Raw genomic sequence first — 25,350 nt, 5'->3', positions numbered from 1 at the left:
TTGTCATATGACGGTCAGTAACAAAAAAATAAATAATTCAAAATTACGTAAGTTGTTCAGTGCCTCAGCGAGGAGCATTATTCACATAGATCAGACAGCAGTATTAGCCTTATTCCTCGGAGAAAAACCATGATAATGGAGGCATAGTTGGGTTGATAATTCGGCAACATGCGTTTATCAAAACAATAGTGGCCTGCAGGGCAGGGCGAATATTCACTTCTGCTATCGTTTCTATAAACGCATGTTGCCGAAACATCAACCCAACTATTTCTCTATTCTCCTGGCTTTTCTCCAAGGAATAAGACTAATACTACTGTCTTATCTATGAAAAAAATTCAGCAAACTGCAAGTACACCTTTTAATACACCGTAAATACCAGCCTCGCACAAATATTCTGCTGGGATAATGATAAGTCTGTGGATCTACGAGGTGAACATGTGAACATGTGACAAAACATGTTAACTGTATCCTGTATCCCGTAAGTCTGTTCTCGTCAAAGTTGAAGGGTTCGCGAGTTGAAATGTACCTACCCGTGGTGGACTTGCAGAACGGCCGTATGCGTATGCGCGGTTATTGCACGCACCGAACGGATTCAGAAACGTGCACGTCACTGTTGGGCAGACGCACGGTACCAGCTAGCGCGTCAGGCGGACTCGACTTGCGCGTCCGGGCACAGGCTGCACTCTTGGCCGCGACGTCACAGCACAGGGCGATAGCGATTCCTTTAAGTTTAACGGATCTCGCGGTGGACACATGGGTATGCCACGCTGCAGAGATTGTTGCGCAAATCCTTAACTTACGAAGGCGTGCGTTTTAAGTCGAGCATCGCAGACCGCAGACCGATGCATATCTTACTGAAGAGCCGTTTCCACTTGTCAAATGGCATGTTATCTGTGAACGTCGTGTATTCTCGTAACTCAGTCCTACTCGATAGTATTTTGGTCATAACAACCCTCCGGCCTCCCCTGCAACAGATCACAGTGCCGGATGAGCCCCCCCCCCCCCCACTCTCAGCAGTGCAGGCACTTGTCCCTGCAGGAGCAGGGTGTGCGTGCCGGTCCGACACCCACTGCCACCTTCATTTCGAGACAGAGACGCGGCGTCACGCTCCACCGGTCAACCCGTGCCGACCAGAGCCACCGATACTGCTGGAGATGACCGTGGTAGCGCAGGGTGGAGGCAGAGCCGCCGTTGGCGCGGCCAGCCAGACACGGCCAGCCAGACATGGCCAGCCCAGACACAGCGAGCCAGACATGGCCAGCCCAGACACAGCGAGCCAGACACGACAAGCCAGACACGACAGGCCAGACACGGCGAGCCAGACACGGCGAGCCACGACACGGCCAGTCCAGACATGGCCAGCCCAGACACGGCCAGTCCAGACATGGCCAGCCCAGACACGGCTAGTCCAGACGGCGCCAGTAGCGCACGTGCGGGCGTTTGGCTTGAGTGCTTCACACTGGCCTACCGCTTGGTGCATGGACAAGCCTCGTCAATGCAGTACGTCTATATGATTATGCATGTAAACGATGCGGGGTGTGCGAGTGCGCCAGGCCGTATAACTCCGATTCCATACGCCAAAGGCGGCGCCGCAAAACGCTCGAAACGGCCGAAAGAAGTGTGCGAATCTGCGAATCTGCGAGGAATGCGCACGCTGACTGATACCTGAGAAAAGTTACGATTCGGATGTAGAACGCAGCCGCCAACATAATTATGCCTCAAATCACGAGCGCTTACACCCAGCGATAAATTAACACGAAGATCACAAACATACGTAAACTGCGCCCGCGCCTGCGGCACAATGTGCTCTTTTCAAACACGTCACTTTAGGCCAAGACACGCCTCCAGCGCTCATCGTACCCGCATCCTCGGCATGCAAACACATACCGGCTGCAGCATTAACATCTTACGACGTAACATGACACCGAATTGACGCACATGCAAAAGCGCTCGCGATAAAACTGGAAACGTAACACGACGAAACAAAGCGAACAAGTAAAAACGAAAACAGGAGACCCCATAAAGCTTTTCGCTGTGACGGTCCCACCATCACAGCGATCCCACGCCAAGAAATGCAACTGTGCCACATCATTCGACCCAGACCGATGTCCTTGTGTGGTTCAACGTTGGAGGGCCCGACCCGCCCTGGGCAGCGACGCCAGCCATCTCTGCACACAGTCGGACACCTCATGCCCCTGCCCCTCTCCTCCCCATCGTGCCCCTTGTCCTGGCGGCCAGCTGACGCGGCCTCCTGCTGTCACCACCGGCCGTTGGTGTATCACAACACCGTCATCTGGCGCCGCTCCGGCAGCGGCTCCGTCAGCGGTGCAGGGCAGCCCCCTCCCACTGCCATCAGGGAGCGCACGCCTCCCCCGCCACCTGGGCGCGGCCGCCGGGGCGCCGCATCACCTCTCCAGGTCCCGGAACTTCTCGAGGTTCCTCACGCTGGTGGAGAGTCTGCGGACGGGCTCAGGTGATCAGACGGAGCCACGCCGGCGCCGCAGGCCCCCGGCCAGCGCCAGGCCGCGAGTGGCGCCCACAAGCACACCCCAGGACGCCGGCAGCGTTTACCGGCACCCTTCACGGTCCCATACCGGCTTCACGCGAAGGCCCAAACGAGACCGGCGGAGTGTGTCCGGCCCGGCGATCGGAAGAGCCTGCGCACCCGTCATCGGCAACCTCAAGTGCCCGGCTGACCTCAAGTGCCCCCGAAATGGACCCACTCTAGACGGTGCGGGGGCGAGGGATTCCATTCACAGACAAATGTCAAGCGCGGCACGACGTTACGGGCAGCTCCAAGTCCGCAGGTCAGTGTGATACGCTCGACTAAAACCTGTCAGCTGGGGAGCGTTACACACTAGTTTACGGAAGAACGGCGACATAGCTCTACGGCCCGCACTGTTCATGTTATGCCGCAAACAGCGAGACAAAATACCGTATCTACAATCACACCAGAGGTCGCACGCCAGGTCCGGACATATAAGATGTTGAATATTCACTGATATGAGGAGCACGCCAGGCTAGCCGCTCGAATGTCATTCTCAACGAATCGGAAAACATTTTCCGTCTCAGTGTATGGTGATAGCGGTAGAGCGTCGGTCTCCGCCCCTAGCGAGCGGAGGCCGACGCAGCGAGTTCGGGAAACAACTCACACGCCGGTTCGGCGCCCACCTGGAGGTGAAGTTTTTCAACCCCGTCGTGTTAATGGAGCATTGTTACGACGGGGTGGAAAAACTTCACCCAGCCGAACGGCTCATGACACTGCACGGCACGTTGAAATTGTCGGTAACCTTTGGCTCACAGATTGAAGCAAAGCTACCGCATCGTTCGGACTTCTTGTGCGGGGCGTCAGTTTCCAAGCAACACACTACGCTTCACGAATATTCTGACTACAAAGCCACTCGTCGTCATTAGGGCTTTACGACGCACTCAGCTGCTGAGACTATATGGCGTCGCCTGCCTCTCAGCCTAGCAGAAAGGGCGCGCACCGCGGGGAATCGACTACAAAGTCACTCAGGCGAAAACTTCGGGCGACTGAAAATAATAATGCAGTACGAATGCTTTCGCCACAAAGCCCTTCCAAACTCAGCCTCTCCGAGCCCGAGACACCTCAGAAGACCATTTGGAAAATCGGAAGCCTTCCGCGCTCGGACCCCAGATAACCTACATGAGGACTCTGGGGTCAATTCGGCGAAGTAAAATGCTCCTTTACACAGGGAAAATGCTTCTTTTCTCTTTTTATACAGACACCCCAAAAGCGAGCTAAAGCCTTTGACTTGGCCTGGGCCCCAGAGGGTTCCAGCGTCTAGGGGAAGAGAGGATGCCCCCAAGGAACCCACACGAGTACGTCACAGAGCACATGGGTGTGGTTTAATGGAAGTAATCCACCGATACCACCACAGAACATTTCCCTCAGCAACGACAAAAGCTGACAGCCTAAACTCTTCGCAAAAAGTGATGCATAATCCCTTGTTTGCTACCAGCAAGAATATTAACCATTAGAGAGCCTCATGCCGACACAAACGGGAACGACAAACAACAGACAGCATGCACTAGAATAACTTTAAGACCAGTTCAGTCGCACGCATGAGTCGGATGCTGAGCCCACGAGTACCAGTTTACCTTGAATGGGCATATCATATTGGACGTATGAATTCGTAATGAATCAAAACGGACTCATGCTGAGACAGCCACTTCTAAAGCTCTGCCTCCGCACGGCGAGACGACGGCTTGCATACGTACCTTGCAAAGGCGTTAAATAGCGCAACAATCTCATTCCTGGACAGCTGAAACTTCTGTCGCTTGGGCGAGCCCTCCTTAAACACGTCCGGATTGTCGAACTTGCCAGAGAACAGGATCTTCAGAGCCGTGCCTAAGCCCTGGGTCTGGAACGAAATCGGCACGTAAAGAACCAGCAGCGGGCCACGAGGAGGCAGCATGCCAACACGGACGTACACAACGCAGGCCGTAGCGCACTTGTAGATTGGACCCATTGAGTACAAATACACTCTGACAGACAACAATGTGCTGGCATGGGTGAAACACAACATATTCAAATTACTCGCGGCAACATTCAGGCCTTGCGCATCGCATACTCGTAACGACACGCCATACCACGATGACCCCCGACGCACCACCTGATGATGGAGGCACGCCACTGACCTGGAGCTTGCCCCAGAGCTTGCACTTCTCGCAGCCGACGCAGTCCATGATGCGCGAGATGTTGCGGAAGTGCTCGCGGAACTCGGTCTTAAGCTTGCGCGCCTCCTGGCCGCCGCGAAACAGCACCGACTCGTTGAAGTGACTCGGGAAGTCGCTGCCGGAAGGCGCCCCCGCTCAGTCCGGGGTGCGCAGGTCACAGCCTCTGGACCTCCAGGGTCCGTGTAGGGTCAACTGAGTGCCACCGGGGGCACGCTCGAGGTGCGGGGTGTAGAGTCGAGGTCGAGGCTAGGGGTGTGTCCGGTCGGAGGCCCTCTAGCCCGCGAGGGTCGGCCGGTCACCTGAGGCCGCGTGCCGCCAGGGGTCAGGTCATGATCGGCTGGGAGCGCGCGCGGCCGACTGGCTGTGCTGCGGCGTGGATCGCAGGCAAGCGCGGACCGAGCCGCTGAGCCGCTGCCAGGCCGGACCAGACTGCACCACCGTCCCCCGCGTCACCTCTCGAACAAGGTCAATCCAACACAACAGGCGTCAGAACACTACCCCCACTACCCAAAGTTCCCGACGTCACGACGCTCTGAGACAGACATCCACTCCAGGCATCCATTCCCCGTTGCATGAGACGCCAGCGCCGCCGGGTCCGGCTCCGGTTTGCTCACCTGATGACGGGCAGGATGTCTCTGACCGCTTGGCGCACCTCGTCGTCCTCCTCGGCGTTGCCAGTAAAGTACTCGAGCTGCGTCAGATAGGGCGCCGCCTTGGCCAGCGCGCGCAGCTCCAGCAGGTACACGAAGTAGAGGTTCTTGAGGCGGCGAGGCCCGTGGCCGCCGGTCAGCTCCGGGTCGAATCGCCGGTGGAACTCGGCAGCGTTCGGGCCCCAGCGGGCCACCTCAGGCGCCAGCTGGCCCAGACCGCGGCACCCCTCTGCGGGACGGGAGCGGTGTCACTGACGGGCCCCAGCGGGCCACCTCAGGCGCCAGCTGGCCCAGACCCCGGCACCCCTCTGCGGGACGGGAGCGGTGTCACTGACGGGCCCCAGCGGGCCACCTCAGGCGTCAGCCAGCCCAGACCGCGGCACCCCTCTGCGGGACGGGAGCGGTGTCACTGACGGACCCGCTGGACCATCGCGACCCCAGCTGACCCAGATCGCAGTCTACATCGAGAGAAGTGCATGAAATTACACACCTGTGTAGCTCCGATCATTGTGTCCACATCTGCCGCCCAACGTACTTGTCGCGATACTTCGGATGGGTTGGGAACATCAATCGCTTGAAATCTACGCAGTTCATCGACCGAAATTGCCGGGTCGGACCAGGCCCATTGGAAGCGGATTTCCAGTGTTACTTGTAAATTTGTTCGCGACACCACACGTAACTGGCCTCTTTGTATCATACAATCACGTAAGACGGGCATTCCAAAGAACTGACGAGTTCTCTTAGTGCAGGTTCTCAAATGCGACCAGCTTCCTTCACTTAGGCCACACTATCTCTTCCATGATGGAACTCGCGCCTGCGGGTCTCAGTATCACCGTCATGATAGTCCTTACGTCCGCTTCGATCCCGCTGGTCCCACACGGCCCACGCCGCAACAATAATTTTGCTCATTACACACAGTACGGGATTACTAACGACTCACAACGATTTACAGCGATCCACGACTGAAAACACACATGCTCCTACGCAGTGATGGGCGACATCACTGTTTGAAGGGACGTGATACAAACGCCAAGTTACCAATGACGGTTGGGGCCACCCCTGGGCACTTAGTGGATACGAACAACTAGCCGGCAATCCATCTTTGACTCGTCATTCGTCCAGTGCCCGAACGCACGCTGGTAAAAGGTCTCATAGGTTAAGGTGTCAAACAATGTCAGGTCAGTCTCATGGGCAAAGGTCTTACATAAGGTCCGAACACGGTCTCATAGGTCAAGGTGCCACAAAAGGTCGGGACAATGTCTCACAGGTCAAGGTATCATACCGGGTCAGAATAAGGTATCATAGGTCAGGGTCTCATACAGTCAGAACAAGGTGTCATAGGCCAAGGTCTCATACAAGGTCAAGACAAGGTCTCATACGCGCGCAGAGGCCGGTGAAGGCAATCGACCTATACACGAGCAGAAAACATATTTGGCCTTCGGACTGGGTTGTTGGGTCGAGCAAGAGCGCTGGTGACTGAACCATTGGCACGAAATATGGGGTGATTTGAGAGCGCGAATATTCAAAGTCATGTAAAGGAAGATTTACTGATTTAGTAATTCAGACTAGGATGTTATGTCGACAAATGCCCTGGTGATCAAACCACTCAAATTACTTATATAACGATTACTTTCGCGACGACAAATGTTAAACGATTTGTTAAGACAAATTATGCTGATAGACAAAGACTGCATGCGCATTAGCCTGAAAAATACAAGGACACCTCGTAACGCAATTAACAATCTGATCGTTACGGCGAAGGAATGATCAGCAAAAACGACCCATCCCAAAAATAATCGCAACTAGGATGCTGCAGTTTCGCCGTCCAATCTTCCCATCCCCGACCGCAGGACGTCAGCTGAGCACGTCGCCGACAGGCACGCGCGCGCGCGCCCCTGCCCGCCCGCGTCAGCACCAGCCGACTGACCTGAGAGCAGGTACTCGCTGCAGAGATGGACGGTAATGCTGGTATGCAGGCCCGATATGGCCCTGTAGAACACGCGCTCCTCCAGACACAGGCCTGCGGCAGAGGCGGCGTCAGGGGCGGGGCGGGACGGGGCGGGACGGGTCAGCCGCCGACATGGAGCACTGGCGGCCGCCGCTGAGACCTGCACGTCCCGTCCTCATGCACCCAGAACGAAGGGCAGGTCAGGACGTCACCAACGGCGACGACACCGCACCCACACCGAGAACAGCACCCCGCCAACCCGTGTCGAAGGTGGGATGGTGACGGGCGCGGGGCGATGGGAGTGATTTGGTGGCGCAGATCAAGCAAGAGCGACAAAGCAGGCAAACTACGTAGCGTTACGTGCACTACAAGCCCGAATTCAAGCCGCTGACGACAGAGGTTCCGGCGCCACATACGTCCAGACAATGAACCAAACTGAACAAATAATGCGCCTAGTGCTGCACTGAACCAGACAACTGACGCCTCGCAACACCACATACGACGCCAATGATTTTCCATCTCATGCACCACTGAACGAATTGAGCAAGCCATTTTCTTCGACAACATCCATGCCCGCTAGAGCATGAAGAGACCTTCAAGTCTTAAGGTCACCAATTCACAAAATGAAATCAGTGTATAGGCTCTTCACGCTCGGACAGCGCTAAGATGCAAGTCATCCACGTGGCCGTAGCAAAGAGCCGTAACAGAGCCCGGAGAGTGACTGAGACAAACCGTACCACCTGTGACTTCCGGTGGAACATCCCATTAGGCACACCATGGCACGACACCGGCGTTCAGCTCACCAGAGATCGAGAAGTGATTGTGAATGCAGCCAGACACCGAGCATGGAGAGGCACCAAACAGCCGGGGCAGGGAGGAACGGCACAGCAGACGCGCACAGATGCTCACTCCGCGCCCGCAACCACGTCGCACCCAGCAGCCAAGCACTTACATAAGAACTCCACCCCACAGGCATAAAAGCACCGGAAAACGAACGCAGCTACGTGTGCACCCACGAGCAGAGCACAGAGCTAGGCGGCCAGCACTGCAGCTGAATTTCCCGGGTGCCCAGGCGGGCCCAGCAGAGGCCCCGTCAGCAGGCGCTCGGGGTCGGCCACTCACCCATCAGGAAAGGGTCGGCTAGGTCAGAGAAAATCACGTCACTCGGGGCTCGGCGCGACGCGTTCAACACCAGCCCTAAGCAAAGGTCGGCATCACACCAGCGTGGCCGCAGCGGCAGCCATTACGATAACGTAAAGCAGCGGCGGCGGCGGCGGCGGGCACTGCGAGGATTGCAGGCCGGGCCCGCAGGAACAGGATGCAGTCATCGGGTAAGGCTTCGAAAATGGTTGGAAATACGAACAGTCGGCTCACACATAAAACAGCTGTCAGTGACATCCAGCGCGTCGATCTATACCGAATTACAGACCCAGTGCAATGGAGCTATACTTTTATCTCTACATGTACCCGCAGTGAAGGGACAGCGTGTACATCCATCATTAAAATGCACTTATAGTCAAGTAGCATTTAGGCGGCAACATGACAGAAGGCGACATGTCATGTGTGCGAACGCATGTCATATCATACCATGTAATATGACACGTCACGTCATGTCTACGAAAGCCGCTCAACGTTCTGAACGCGTATTCGGCGAGGCAACTCTGGCCAACGAGACACACGACAGATTTTTCAACGGCAAGTAGGCAGGCCGCCTCGCAGACGAGTCTGTGGGATTACCGTCCCAGCGGGGCACAGCTTGCTACAAAGGCCCGTGCTCCACCGCTCCAGCAAAAAACAAAACACAAAACGAAACAAAACAGTTCAACGGACGAATTTTGCCCGGGGAATGAAGGTGCCACGTGATGTGACACAGCAGCCGCCCTTTCAGCCTAACTCTCTCGGTCAAAGGCCAGCGGTCAATGGTCAATGGTGGCAAAAGGCCAATGGCCGTCGCGTACGAGTCTCGAAAGTGATATTTCTGGCACGCCAGTCCCCATGCCTGCCACAGAGCGGTCGGAATGGCCGACACTCTACGACCTGAACTCAGTGACAGAGAATTGGTTAAGTTCCGGAAAAAATATAGTGTAAAATCCGCAGATCACATTCTCAAGCACACAGGATGCGCTGTCAACAGCCCCTCTGTTGATCATTGTGCAATGCTACGTACCTCCGAGGTTTGACGCATCGACGATTGGGCCGTACTTGTTCTCGGGACTACTGACTTTCGGTCTGCGAAAATACGTCACAAATAAATCGGGAATTTATCGGGCATTATCGGGCGTTACAAGGAGCAGATATCAAATGTTCTCAAGCTAGGACTAACCACATGCATTTTTAGGTCGCATAAATCAAAATAAACCAAAATTCAATATCCCGCTTCTAAATCTCGATTGCACAGTGACGGCGTCCACAAAATGTTCACATTATCACCAGCCGCAACGCATCCACAATGTATGCACACTCTGGACAGTCAACGCAGACCTTGGTGACCAGTGACAAACTGATCTGCTCCCCTGGACCCCGGTTGATCAGCTTCCCTGGACCCAGTTGATCTGCCTCCCAGGACCCGGTTGATCTGCTTCCCTGGACCCCTGTTGATCTGCTTCCCTGCGCCCAGTTGATCTGTTTCCTTGGACCCAGTTGGCCTACTTCCCTTTATCCAGTTGACCTGTTTCCCTGTTTCCAGTTGATCTGCTTCCCTGGATCCAGTTGACTTGCTTCCCAGGACCCAGTTGATCTGCTTTCCTGGACCCCTGTTGATTTGCTTCCCTGGACCCAGTTGATCTACTTCCCTGGACCCAGTTGTTCTGCTTCCCTATACCCAATTCGTTCGCGCAGCAGCCCTCACAGCTCCATCACGTTGCGAACATTGCAACGCGATCTAACACACGCACTGGACGAAGCACTGGCACTAAAAGCTTTGACCGGGCGCAACGAGCACGCTCCGCACGGAGGGGGCGGGGGCGGGGACACCGCATCTGCCCGTTGTCGTGCTCCCGACATGCACATGCAAGGGCACTGGAGTCACTTGATCACCACAGCCCGGCGGCGGTGCCAGCCGCCGCCGCCGCGTCGTGCCGGCCGGCGGCGGCGGACGCATATAGCCGCTCTCGAGCCGGCGGTTCTCGAGTGGCTCAGAGAGCGACTCGGAGACGCAGCCCGCCGAGCCCACGTGGCCTGTAGCCACGCGCCACGACCGGACACCAGGCCCGACCGCAGCCGGCGACACGCCGCCGCTTACCAGCGACTCAAGCTCGTGATCCTCGACGGTCGACATACCGGCATCGTATGATGGTGATCATCACGACTGGCGCTTAAGGGCGCACCGACAGCCGGGGGTGTTCGGGCTCGTCTCTTCCATCACGCGGCCAAACCAATGCTCGTCCCTCTCTCCGGCACTCTTCCCTCGCTGTTCCCAGCTTCTCCTGCGCCCTCCCAGCGTCACCCTCGCTCCCTCCCTGCCACTCACTTGAAGCAGTTCTCGTCGTAGATGGCCGACCAGACGCGCGTGGAGGACACGCCCCGGTAGCCCGTGAACCGCTCCGGGTTCAGCAGCAGGTCCACGAACTGCATGTCGGCCGACGACTCGTCGTCCATGTCGCAGAAGCTGTCCAGCGCGTCGTCATGCGCCGTCCAGTTGTCCAGGCGCCGCTGGCGAGACGCGCTGCCAGGCGCGGAACAACAGCAGTCGGCACACGACGGAACGGCAGTCGGCACAGCAGCTGGCACATGGCAGCACAGCAGTTTGCGCACAGCAGCGCAGTAGTCAGCATATGGCACGGCAGTTGTCACACGGCGTTTTCGAAACCGCCACGCGGCAGTCGGCACACCATGGCACAATAGTCGGCACACCGCAGCGCTGCGGCCTGCGAGTGAACGCAAAGCAGCAGGCGCATGGTAACACAGACAGCACAGCATCGGCTCACACAGAAGTAGGCACACAATGACAAAGCAGTCGACATATCGCAACACGACAGCCCGCAGACAGGCGCGCACCGGACGGCGCAGAGGGACATGACGGTGAACACAGCAGTCGGCACAGCGGCAGGCAGGCAGGCACACGGACACAGCGGCCGACGTGCCGCGCAGTGCGCCACAGCAGGGTGGCCGGCAGTGCACCACCAGCACGCACCTGATGGTGGTGTTGAGGTCACCCAGCGACTCGCCGTCGCAGCCCGCGTCCTCCGCCGTCTGGGCAGCTTCGGTGTACTGCAACACAACGGCACTGCTGCGCTGACCGGGCTCACGCGAGAATCCGGTCAAGAACGTGACGGCCACGGCGGGCAGGGAACCGCCTTGACCTCGCGCGGTCACGGCGAAAATGAGTCAACGTAGCACGGGCAAAGCTAAATGCTGTGCACATCTGCAGGGTACAAACTGTTAGACCGAGACCAGCCCAGGGCCCGATCGGACTTTCGGAAATAATAGAACAGCGAAAGTGCGCAATTATTACGGGAAACCACGGCAGCGGAGCCAGCACGAAAACGAGTTTGTTTACACCTTGTAATCGGTATCACGCACTATGAATGTCTTTTCATCGCGTAAAATCTGAAAAATCCTATCAAACTGCATACACGCAGAACACTTCATTTGGAAGCAATGCTCCCCTTTCTGCTACGGGTTTAGACCATCCCCGCAGTGTGCCACCGACTGCTGTTGTCGTGCAGTAATGATTTCTGCGCTGCCACATCTCCGCGTGATCGGAATGAATACGCCTCACCCAAACGAACATGTCGAACAGATTAATTTGCCTGCCCCGCCATGGCTGATCCAGTTCGAGGGCATGCGCAAATGCCGCCAAACACGCCCCTAAACGGCGGAGATTGTGTATGAGGTGAGACCGCCCAGCGCATCAGTGACCGTTCCGCGGCAGCCGTGTTCTACTCCGGGACAGTCAGGGTTGCGGCCATGTGCGCATGTAACGCACGATGTCTACAGGAGGGGGGGGGGGGGGGGGGGGCAGAGACATAAACCGCAAGCGCGCCGCTGCGCCCCACAGATCTAGGCAGGCGGCGGGTAAACCGCGGCCGTGGTAGGCGGCCCCCTCGGGCGTCTCGTAAGGTCTCCGGTGTATCGGCAGAAGGGCTCCGCAGCAGGCTTACCAAGCACGCTTACTCACAAGCGAGCCTGCTCGCTGGCGGGATTATCACCAGCTTACGACAAAGTTAGCTACATGGCCGGAGTCCAGAGAAAGCCATCCGGTCGAGACAGATGCTTCGGTTCCTGTCCGAGTCTTCCGTCATGGACCTTATTTGAACCTGCCATCAGCACGCTGATGGAAACATGCTTTCATAAACATTGGTTGACCTCACAAGGAAGTTTTCATCAATAATGCGAGCCTGAAGATGGTCACACCAGACGTATGCATCGCGGCACGTATGCACGAAACGTATCAGCCACAAGGCAATCTTTTCCACGTTCAACATACCTTGTAACTTGGCTTTTCTTCCGTCTTCGGTGCAGATGCAGCAGCCTTTAAGCCGATGGGCACTTCCTCCTGTAACCAGAGTGAATCAGCAGGTCACCACACAGCAGAGTAGCTGCCACAGCTGCGAGGACGCTGCGACCCTCGCAAAATGATGTGTTTAAACAGCGAGCTGGAAAATCCGTGCCTGCGGTTAAGGGCCACCAGCAGGCGTCGCCGCAGAATCACGTGTAACACGACCGGCGCGCCGCCAAAATATCTCAAGGGCTTCATCGTGACGTCACTACGTCGGCGTGAGAGGTCGCAATAATGGTGTTATTTTTAGCCATACGAGTTGAAAAGTGAACTCATGATAACTATGAATTGTACTTCATGAACTTCAAAGTTATCACAACCATATACCTCTCCATATCCCATTTAAGTGGTGGAGAGGTCTATATCCGAACAAGAAATCAAACCAGCAAATCTCAAGACGCCAAGCCAACGGCCCGAGACAGCAGAATTCAGCAGTCATGTTTCTGACATCGCCGGTGTTCACAGATCGCTGTCATCATATCTGTTCCCCAGTAGTTCCGTAACATGTCATAGCTAGCACACAGTTAGGAAAATGCGTTGAGATGACAGCATTCCGAGCTTTATATACTAAGCGTAGTATTGTGACTCCCCTCACCGGCTAAGTTTGCAGCTAAATATCTGACATCAAATCATCATGGCGTCACGCGTCGTCCCGCCAATGCTCATATAAAAGCGGTTGGTAAATCAAGGCCCCTACCAGTGATTCGCGTGATACAAAATTGCATGAGCAAGCTGACGCGCATCGATATTTTTCAGACGAGACAACGTCATAACTGCGCAACGCACTTCAAAATATGAGTACGTCTTCCAGCTAAAACGCTATGCTCCTACGCCCATGCATTTCGAACTGCAAAGCTACGAAGAGCACCGGGTAGGCTGGGTGAGCTCGACCAGTCATTCAAGCAAGAATCCCTTTATTTTGTAAAAGTGTAGCGATCTGCTCCGTAGTTCCCTGACAACAATTTGACGGCAACAGCCCGTTATTTGGTGCCCACATCCGACCGTTCCATGCCACCGCTGTCAGGCACAGCCCAACATGCTGTATTTGGGCAATGCAGAAGTAGACCTCGATAACCGGCCCCCACAATTCTTCCCATACCCTTTTTGTCAGACTACCCGGCATTGAAAAACTTCCTGCACAAAACTTCCCGTGCCCTTATTGCAGCAGACTATTGCATCAGATGACCGCGCGAGCACCTGCCGCGCCACAACTTGCACATGCAATGCAACCAAGACACTAGTCGGAAACGCAACCATGCTCCTGCTAGGCGCCGGGAAGCGGTTGGAGTATCCGCTTTCAGGCCCCGATTGGCAGCCCGTGCTCGAACCCTGCCATGATACCGCATTGTTCGATTACCAACGAGTATTTACTACCTCGCAACGAACAGTGCGCCAAATATGCAAGGCCCGTGCGCTGTTTGCACGGGCTTTGCAGATGCAACGGACTTAAAATGAAAGATCACACCTGCAAGTCTCTGCTGACAATCGCTAACGCTCAGAGACAAGGTGCAGAATTGACGAGAGCAGGGTGACGAAAGTGCAATGCAAGCACAACCGATTACGGGAAATCGTATCACTTATATGACTGTGGGCTGATAGCACTCCCAATGCTTCCGTGCACACGAGTGCGCCAGACAGCAGCATGCGTTGTGCACCAGTTCCATGTTTCGGGTAGCTCACAAGGTACATACCACTGTAACGCGGAGGTTGCAGTTCTAGGCGATAATGTTTTCACACATTGCACGCATACGCCCGAAAAGGTGGCGTAAAACCCCGCCATCGCGACGGTCCACGTCCCCGCGGTCCGCGCACAAGCACGGCGCGAGGCGCGAACTTGCTCCGGGCAAGATGCGGCCGACTCCACGACCGGCACAGGGCTGACCATTGACCCAGCGCCGACGAAGCGGGTCACCACTGTCGCGGCCTCAATTCGCGTGCATGGCCTGACATAGTGGGGGCACGCAGCCGTCCTCGTCCCCTTCCCCGTCCTCTTCCCCATCCCCGCTCCCCGGGGCCAGCAAACGCGGACCCCTGACCACCTGCGCGGTGCACCTGTAGCACACCACCGACCATAATGGTCACCGCGAAGGTCAACAGCCGTCTGACGAGCGGCGCCAAGGCAGCACCCCGTACCGGCAGCGGCGCCAGGGCAGCACCCCGTACCGGCAGCGGCGCCAGGGCAGCGCCCCGTACCGGCAGCGACGCCAGGGCAGCACCCCGTACCGGCAGCGGCGCCAGGGCAACCCCCCTACCGGCAGCAGCACCAGTGCAATCCCCGTGCCGGCAGCGGCACCAGGGCAACCCCCGCACCGGCAGCGGCACCAGGGCAGCACCCCGTATCGGCAGCGGCACCAGGGCAACCCCCGTACCGGCAGCGGCACCAGGGCAACACCCCGTACCGGCAGCGGCACCAGGGCAACCCCCGTACCGGCAGTAGCACAGTGCTCATAACGCACTGACATTCCTCTTGGCAGAAGAAACGTTTTAAACGGAAGTTGTGGACCCCACCTACTGGAAAAACTCACTTACTTACTGCGGTCTGCACATGCAGCTCAAATGGCCATACCGCGTCGCGTATACATGGCTGGAAAGCTCGAGAAAACGGGACCACTGCGGGACTATGGATTGCAACGGGCCACACCGCAATACAGAGTTCGCACTGTAGATGACCTTTGTGTATAAGCAGTTCAGGCAACCCATAGCAGCAGAGCAAGATTCCAAAGTGAGGCCAGTGAGCAGTTCGAACATTTTTTCCGGTATGGCGTCACATTTTCCCGATCCGGGATAAGAACACTCAAATTTCGCTGCGCTGTTGATTTCGCTGAAGAACCACATGGAAAGTCTCCCGCCCATCCCCCAAAACAAAAGTTTTCAGTATTTGGCGCGTGCGTGTTGCTGGTCTACGAGGCCACGGAGCATGCTCAGTGATGAGCCGTTATCGCACCTCAGTTACATCCGGTTGTTCCTAACGGCGCGGGCGATGCCGTACAGTCCGGCAACCACCGAGCACGCTCGATAGCTAGTCCCCCTCCTCCACCCCGCTCTCTGGCACCGCACTGCATGGCGAATTATTTTTTTAACAGCTGGGGTTAAGTGCCCTCGAAAAGCCAGCTAGCCCGGGAAGAGTAGCTGGCTGGCGGCGCCAGCCGTGCCCCGCCAGCCAGTGACCGGCCGGGGGTGGCGGCGCAGGGCAAGCGGCGCTCCTCACCTCGGCGCAGCACCGGACGCGGCAGGTAGTCTGCGAGCAGCTACCGTCATCCTCCCAGAACGGACACTGGCGCCGCAGGTTCACCTGCCGACACGACAGGCGTCAGTGGCTCGCCGGCGACGAGACGTCGGGTGACGGGCGGCGGGCCGGCTAGAGCGCACCGAGTGACGCCTCCAAGCTGACCTCCCAACAAAGCACCTCTCAACAGCTTTTAACCAACAGTGGTCCTAGAACAAAAAGTGACCCTACGGCAATCAGTGGTTCGACCTGAACGAAAACCAGCTCTTCGACGATGGACAGAGGGCCTGTAACTGTCAGCAACCAGAACCCAATCACGCCTGATCAAAACGAAAAAAACAACAGGTCCCAACCAATAAAAAGAAACCAGCTAAAAGTTTGCCCATGACACCAACAACCACAAAAGCAACAGGGCACCAAATATGCCGAAACGCTTGGGGAGACCGACACACATGCTCCACACACACCACACAACATCTGGCTTCATATCCAGAAGTTCCACTTAACTGCACATCAATACCTCTGCAGGCCCTCACCTTGTAAAAACGAAAGAAATCCTTGACTAGCAGCGACTGCAGCCGAGGGAAGATCTTGACATTGTTGAAGAAGTCCACGGTATCCACATTACACTCACAGTCGTCCACCTGGCCTTCCAGCTACCCGAAAACACACAAAACAACGTGTAAGCACATACCAATCATGACGGCAAGACATCGCCAAGGCGTGCCACGCTGCCCCCATTTCCACAATGTTTCGGGTGCGAGTTCGACTTCCGATCGTGATGCGTCTCCCCAGCACGACCATGGCCAGCGCAGTCGCTGGCGCTCCACGACAGGGTGTGCGACCGCGTGCGTCGTATTCCTTCGTTAAGCGCACCGGGCGGCCGGCGGCCGGCGGCACCTCACCTGGCAGAAGCAGCGGTCCAGCGCCGACCGATCGACGGCCGGCGGCGCCGGGCCGAAGCTGAACTGGCCGGCACCGGTCGCCGACGCCAGCAGCAGCGCCAGCAGCAGCAGGCAGCGGCCCCACATGACAGCGGGGCTCGGCGCGCGGTTGCGGTCTCGGCCGCCGTTCACCACTGAGCTCGGCTGGCTGGCCCGCCGGCAGCTGCCCGGTGCCGGGGGTTGCGTCAGTTTCAAGAGACGTGGCGACTATACGCCGGGCGGATGGCGGCGGCAGCGGGGGTGAGGGAGGGGGGGGGGACGGGGAGGGTGTTGCGTCATCAGCCGTGCGTGGGACGGGCCGACCAGCCATGCCAGGTAAACCCGTCGTGCGGCCCTCCCCATCACAGGCGGACTCTTTCAGAGCCAGCTCGGCTGACTCAACAGTAGGAGAGGCATGCAACGTCGTTTCGCTTCGTAGTGAATAGGAAAACGCGAGCACCAAGGCAAAAATTGAGGACTGTGGATAGTATATGGATGAGAGTGTGAAAGCAACCAGATACACAAACCACTTGTCATTAGCTTATGTACTGTACATCATACAAGCTGCATCACATCATGCTACTTTAAGCCTGCTATGGACAGAGTAACTTTTGTTGTCAACATACAAGTTATAATGGTTCACTAAAAAAATGAAATGTTTTTTCTCATCAAGCCTGCCTACATGCTGTGTGCAGTTATCACATTTTACTTTGTCATGTACTCTAAGATATCTAAATGATAATGACAAATCATTATAGATATATTATGATGTCACACTTGTTCTTAACAACACAAAACTGGTGTGGCTAAGCAAGAAAAGCAAGGGAAAAATTGTTTGGTACCACTTGTCCTTCCATTAAAAAGAACAGCTAAGCCAGCACCACACATACCTGGGCACCCCAACCTTCCATCATACAAATGAAGTGGTGGCTGACTGCTTGCTCACTGGCTTGAAATCCAAAACATTACTGAGATAAAGTCATCAGACATAAATACAAGCAAAACTTAGAGGACAACTGCCAGTGCCCTGGCTTGACATAAGATGCATCACTGATATAAAACCATCAGATATCAAGATGCACAAGAACTGTTAATCACCATGCCATCAAACATAATGGTACTCCTTTTGCTATTCTCTTAACTTTAAACAACAAACAATATCTTATCACTAAAATGGAAGTGCTGCACTTCCATGGCAGCAAAGTATACAATATATACACACACACACGCACACACGCACACACACACACACACACACACACACACACACACACACACACACACACACCACACACACACACACACACACACACACACACACACACACACACACACACACACAGATATATATATATATATATATATATATATATATATATATATACATATATATATATACATATATGTACATATCTGTATATACATATATAAGATGCAAATAAGACAATAAGATCAAAAGATGTAACTGATCTGTGGGCAAACATTCTGTTCACAAACAATGAAGGACATGAAAAGCTTAACTGTGCTTTGTAGTTGAAAGACAAACTATAATACTGTGCTACTGCTGACAGCACATTGACTGCTCAGTCACTATCAATGCAAGTGCAAAATCAAGAATGCATTAATGCAGGTAGAGGATGGCATGAGGATCTCATGCAATGCTGGGTTTGCAGCTGGCAGATTCCATAGGACTTAGCATATAAAGCACCTAGGCACATAAGCAGTAGTAGGTGGTGCGCTGTGCAAACAATGTGGCAGAAGAAAACAAATTATTGGCCTCTTCACAGGCACACTGTCAAATTTTCCTGTTGGTGGCAAATATGATTTTTTCTTGGAATTCCTGCAAATTTTTATCAAACTCCTCCACCTTCATGCAGCATACGCTATCTATGGTATGCTGCCTAGCTTGGCTGGGAGGGGGAGGGGATGGTGCCAGTGTCCCACACTGGCTATACCACAGCACATTAGTGGATGCAAGCTATATAGTGTAGTTTTGAAGGAGCATTCCCTTCATGAACAAGTTGTTACATGCATGGGAGTTTTTGATAACCATTTTGTCTGTCTGTTCATATCTAAATTTTCTGCATAGCCTGGTAAGCATTATATATACATATATATATATATATATATATATATATATATATATATATATATATATATATATCACATCACATCAATCACATCACATCAATCACATCACATCAATCACATTAATCACATTAATCACATCACATCACATCACACAATCACATCACAGTATATGATGTGGGCATTGTGGGATGAACAATGTAGTCTTCCCATGTCATGGAGGTAACAGGGCTGGAACAATATAGCTTCCCATGTCATGGGAAACCACCTTGTGATGAACAATGCAGTTTCCTATGTCATGGAGGTAACAGAGAGGGAGGAGAGACACATACCATACAGAAAGCCTCACATTTGGCAAAACTTGCTGATGACGTGGCACCATGAATGGCTGGGAGGTAAAAGCAGCCTGTTGGTGTTTCATGATTTGGTTGTCAAACTAGCATATTCATATTATAATTGATGACCTTGGTTGATCTCACACAAGACTCATTGGGTTAAATCATACCATGATATTACCAAATTTCATTATCACATAAGGGCAAGGTCAAATCTCAATATCACATAGTTGTTTTGTTTCTAAAGTTTCAGACACAGATGGCTTTGGCATTAATAAAATATTAATTTGTACCCATTTATTTATTACAGATAGACATAACCAATCATTCCAGTTAGAAACTTACAGGGCCATTGTACATAACCTCTGATGGTGGTGAAGTCTGGCCCTATACAGTGCAACTGGTGCACTACTACAATAACAAGTGATAACAACCAACTGCATTCAATAAATTCTGTTAAAGAAGTGAAAAAGCAAAAAAAAAAGTCCAGACCAGCTGCAACCAGAAGCAAAATTGTCATGCACACCCCAAAATCATTGTCAAACTTAAGCTACTGATCTGACCAAACATTGAAAAGATCCACAGGCTGCTCATCAAATGGATAACCTGTCTGATGCCAAAAAATTATTTGGCAGTTCCCAAAAGCCAGTGAGCATTTAATTTTCATCTCCCAGGCACTTACAAACTTACAGGGCAACTCTATATGCATGGTATCTATATGCATGGACATCATACACATCAAACCCACATCCCCAGCATACCTACTTGGTGCAGCTCTCCTTCCTGCTGTGCTTGTCACACCTACCAAAGCACAAAAAAGATACTGGCGTCTGTCTCTGTGTTTGAATGTCCTAACGAAGTATCGACTTCACGAAGCTCTAACCAAGCATCTAACGACACGTCAGCGGTCTGCTGATGCCTCACATCCAATATCAGCAAGGTGCGGGGCCTGATGAAACTCCACGGAACCCCAAGTCCATCAGCTATCAACATAGCCTACCGTCCCACAAATGACTAACGAAGCATGTCAGCCAGACCCTATAACATGCCACTTACCCTTGTCGCCGACCGCAGCAACCACCCGGAACCTCAGACGCAACCGCAAAACATATGCACGCGACGGCTACCACCTCGCACGGCACGCGTGTTTTGTTTTGTTAGCATAAATGAGCGTAACTAGCGGAAAGCCGGGAAAATCTAGCGATAAATGAGAAATCCAGATACTTCGCGAAATGTCATGGCGAATAAAGAATAGAGAATAGTGTGATTTGCACGTTGCATACATACATAGAACTACGAAATAAAACGCTTTGTCTAGAGTAAGCTTACTGCTTTCCACTCAAGAGGATGTCATAGTTTTGTTTAAGAATAGAACGTGCATGTGCATCAGGAAAACTTGATAGGTACTCAATTCTAGCGCATAGTTGACGTTTTAATGTTTTGCGCCGGACAGCATAAGCTGGGTTAACGTTATCGCTGCTTGTCCTTATGCAGGAAGTAGATTCCCCTTAGGTTACGCTAGGTCCTTCGAGGGGAAAAAAGAGGCCTTGCATTGGCCCACCAAAATAAAAAACGCCCCCCTTTTGTATTTCACCTTGGACTATTAAACGGCCCTGGTTTTCGCAACTTTTCCAATCACTGATGCCAGACTGACATGCTATTTTCAGCTAAAAACCTGGATCCTTTTTTATAACTAACTGGTAGTGGGCTTACTATGTTGGTAAGGCTGGTGTGCCCCACCAGCTTCAGGTTGTTGCTGCTCCCACTGTTACAACACCTGCCATGTCAGCACATCCACAGGACAGGCTGGGCTGCAGTTGCAAGTCTACCCCCAGTGTGACAGCATTTGGTTTGGGTTCTTGGTGGGTACTTGGCTGTTGGGGCTGAGCAGCCACTGCCCAGCACCCTCATTCCTTGTGTCAATTGCTGTGTGTCCCTTGCCATGGCATCATGAACACCCTGTATAATTGAGTGCAGTCTTTGCACTATTGTTGTGATGTATACCAGACAGTTAAGTGCTGTCTGCTTCATTAGGCCTTTCATGTGACCTCCAGTTTGGATTCTGAATTGTTTATGCAAATGCAATCACTTCACTAAAATGTGATCTAGCACGCCCAAGGATCAGGTAAGTTCATGCCCTATGTTATTGTATTGAATGTTAAGTAGCTACATGGATATCATCTGTGTCTGGCAGGATGTGTTTCTTCTTCCTGGTCCTTGCATGTTCCCAGTGTGCTTCCTCCAGTCTCCTGTGATCCACTATGGTGATTGAAATCTGATCTGTACATGCTCAGCCAGCAGAGTTGTGCAGTAGCTCATTTGTACCACTCCTCATTTATTGGCCTGTTGAGAACTGATGCTTTCAGTTATAACAGATGACTGTGCTGCATGAGATGAGATACATTAGGGATATTCATGAGATCCTGATACATTCCAGCTGCTGCATATTCAGGATTGTTTTGATTTGCAAACATAGATATATATCCAGTGTTGGAAATTCCAAAAAATTCTGGGTGCAGTAGTACACATTTTCTATAGTGGAGTACAAAGCTATCCAAGTACTGTGGGTCATTACAGCTTTATTTAGGTTATCTTGGAGAGATAATAGTACATTGGGTAGCACTCAACAAAAACACCACTTTTCTTTACAGCAATTCTTGTAAACATACTTTAAATGAAAGGAAACATCAGTATTAAACATGGCACACTGAAACAACACAGTCTCATACTCTGTATTATGAAACACATGTGCATATACATTGGTTTGCAATTTAAGAAATGCTCTGTGTATACATGCTTCAAAATGGAGGATAATTACCCATCAGGCTTGTACACTCTCCAAAATGGAGGGTGGCTACATGCCGGGCTTGAGGGTGGCTACATGCCGAGTCAGTCACTCTGCTGACTCCGGCGGATAATACAAGGTATTAATGGGTTTTGATGCGATTTAACCGATATCATTGAGAAATATGATGATTCATGTTGCAATTAATTGATGTTTTTGTCCTCATTAACCCTTCTCCTTAATTTGCCGAGCCAAAGTTATAGGTTCATGTTACTCTGGTGTCCTGGTGTTTTTTGTCGGAGTAAGATGGGTGTCTCCGAGCAGTTTTTGTGCCATTTATAGCAACTTTTTTCGACTTTAGGGGATTTTTGTAAAGCCTGAACTACCTGCTTTAATTTCACACCCTTAAGTGACAAATTTAACGTGGTTTAAATCCGCAGCTGCCGTGACATTTTTGTACTCCGGTTACCAGGAAGTGGCTAAAAATCCAACCACATGGCGGTTCTGGATGAGTACAAATAAGTCCATCTTCATAATCGTGATGCCCATCTCTGTACAGCTTCCCTCCAGATGTTTACAAATCTGTTCAAAGCATGGGTGCGAGCGGAATATTCATGCTCTTGACAAATCAGTCACGAGGAGACGAATCATTATAACCAATTGGAGAGTTTTGCTATGCTCAACCTCCAACCTGAGCCGGGAGGCGGGCGCGAGCCGCTGGATAGTTGAGACGTTTCCGACGCTGAATTGCGAGTGATTCTATTATTTACAATACCATGACACAGTGGAGACGCATGGGAAGGCGGCCGTCTGCGGTAGGTGATTGGGCGTGCAGTTTTCTATGAATGTTCGTTGCATCCCTGGCAATTAATGCGTCATAACGGTAACACAACGGCATCAAATAACGGTTCGTCGTCAATGGTAGGTTAAGTCATGTTCATGTTTGAGTTGGTTTGCGTAGGGCATAGGAAGTGATAGCTTTGCTAATCTGCGGATCGGTGCGATCCTGGTACTCGCTTCTCATTTTCGAGTATTGTTCAAAGGCGGTTCCATTCAACATTCACATGGTTTATTTTTCACATTTCCATACATGGTTTATCATGTACCTAGGTGGCAACACAGGCTGCTTGTTATTGGCCATCTTAGTCTGGTGGGTGCAAGATCCGTGCTCTTGCATATGTCAATACATGGCTCCTGATGGAAGCAGCAAGTCTCAGGCTGTTGCACCTTCTCGTTTTATTTTGTCGTGACACAAAGAGGTAAAATGAGTTTTTTTCCAAAAGCTGTTCTTGTTGCATCATGACGGAGTAGAATATATTTCACGTTACCTAGTCACAATCCTGGAGTACAAAATCTCCCGGTGTACATTATACCAGGGAACGTCAAGTTTTCCAACACTGTGTATACCAGGCTGTCAGCCTTTCTGGTGTGGTAATTGAAGGCAAGTCCAACCGATGTGGCACTGACGTAAACAGATGGTGAAAGACCTCCGATTTCTGCATTCTAAGCTTTTTTGCAGTTTGTTCTGTAGTCTCGTCGCAATGGTGCGTGGTCGGAGATGGGTTTGCAAGAAGCGAGCACAGGTATCAATTTGCCTGTTTTTTTTTGGGGGGGGGGGGCACTTCCCGCACTCCTCAAAGCCCAATTTAGTTGTGTCCCAGAAGTCAGTTTTTCCCCTCTCCCTCAACTTTTTGGGGTCTAAGTATAAGTAGAACATTAAAAGTGGGAGCCCAGAACTGCATGCATTTGGAATATTTGTAGTACTTATTTCGAAGGCAAGGATCAAGAAAATGAAACCTGCAGTATCATGTTCAGTTGAGTGCAGCTGAAAGAGCTTGTCACATTTTAAGAGCTGCGCGATTTTTCCGTGTGTACTTACGTATTTTTCGTTTTTGTGTGTTTTTTCGTGCTGAATGCTGCATGCTTTGAATTACACGATTTATATGTTTTATCGACGATGGTCTAGTTTTTGCCGTCGGAGTGTGTTGGCATTTTCAGCGATTTTCAAGTCTTACAAACCAACAAGTTGCGCTATTCCAAGGTAATTAATAGAAACGGAAGTTGCGTCACTCGATCACGACGTATTATCGGAGAATGAAAACAAACCAGTCGAACGCCAGCACCAAAAAAACATGACAGTTACTAGCCGCCTACGTGCGGAAAAGCCTTGAAATTGGCCGACTTTCACTTCGGACGTAAATATTCAATGGAACGGTTGCGGAAACGTGACGCTCGACACTAGCCAACTTAACCAGCCGGTAATCACCTGACAGCAACCAACAAGGCAACATAAGCCGTGTCGAACATGTCTACCGCGAGTGCTGCACTAGAGCCTGCAGCGCGCCTTGCGGCTACCGGCCGGTGGTTGGGTATCCATGACAGTCTGTGGGTGTCGCGCACAGTAACTTACACTCTTTATTCCCGGAGCCGTGCATGTCCAACAACATCTGAAACCCCATGACATACGAGCGACTGTTCGCAGACGCTCCGCACAAAATATTTGCCGATTCTGCTACCATCTGTCAACGAGTTTTCAAATTACACCGCGCAACTGCAGCTTTCCACAGCAGAGCTCTTGCCCGTGACTGCCACCGCTGTGGTTACCATGATCATGCATTCATTACGACTCGTGCAATATATATGGCCTAATGTTTGATTCGTGTTAATGGACTTCATGTTCGATAAAAGGGAGGTGTGGCAGTGATAATACCAAAATCGTAAAATAGTGCACAAAAGCACTGTTCTGTGTGTTATGTTGGCAAAGGTCACATTCATGTTCCTGTTCATGTTCATTTTATTCACGATTCATTCCAACAAGCGGCCTATTGTTTGATCCGGTGCAGTAACATTATAAGTATGAGTGCAATATTAAAACATGACAACAACGCGACCACATTCGCACGTTAACCACCCCGTCGCTCACACAACTTCCTTAAACATAGAACATTAATCAAAATGTAAATCGTCAAAACATGCTACACAACGGCAAGTAAACAATGTTACGCGGCGGCAATGATTACACAACGGGGTCGTCTATATCGTCCAGTCTGATACGAAGCTACTTACGGGTGCGAAAGCAGTGCCGGTCGGCGGCAGGCGGCTCCAGGATCAGGCCGCGCAATACGAGGAAGCCCTGCGTGCTACTGGCAGGCGAAGAGCTGGCAGGTCAAGGGGCGCCCGCCGCTGCTGCCCGG

The 25,350-nt window shown here is 52.4% G+C and overlaps 1 protein-coding gene across 1 annotated transcript; it reads right to left on the bottom strand.

Annotated features, from left to right (window-relative positions):
* Positions 1–990: 990 nt before the first annotated feature.
* Positions 991–24,463, bottom strand: LOC119101919 (ero1-like protein). Its single transcript, XM_037225320.1, has 15 exons — positions 24,423–24,463; positions 21,085–21,148; positions 16,931–16,993; positions 16,562–16,681; positions 16,008–16,091; positions 12,728–12,796; positions 11,432–11,508; positions 10,769–10,963; positions 9,467–9,528; positions 8,422–8,439; positions 7,279–7,371; positions 5,316–5,580; positions 4,663–4,816; positions 4,243–4,385; positions 991–2,457 (listed from the first exon to the last, which is right to left on the bottom strand). Exons 1-15 carry the CDS (start codon positions 24,461–24,463, stop codon positions 2,406–2,408), a joined length of 1,500 nt encoding a protein of 499 aa, XP_037081215.1. The 3' UTR covers positions 991–2,405.
* Positions 24,464–25,350: the final 887 nt, after the last annotated feature.

The sequence above is a fragment of the Pollicipes pollicipes genome, unplaced genomic scaffold (genome assembly GCF_011947565.3).
Source record: "Pollicipes pollicipes isolate AB1234 unplaced genomic scaffold, Ppol_2.1 Scaffold_2555;HRSCAF=2994_pilon_pilon_pilon, whole genome shotgun sequence".
Classification (NCBI taxonomy): Eukaryota; Metazoa; Arthropoda; class Thecostraca; order Pollicipedomorpha; family Pollicipedidae; genus Pollicipes; species Pollicipes pollicipes.
The sequence above is the reverse complement of the archived record's forward strand: the minus strand, read 5'-3'. Positions and strand labels throughout refer to the sequence as shown.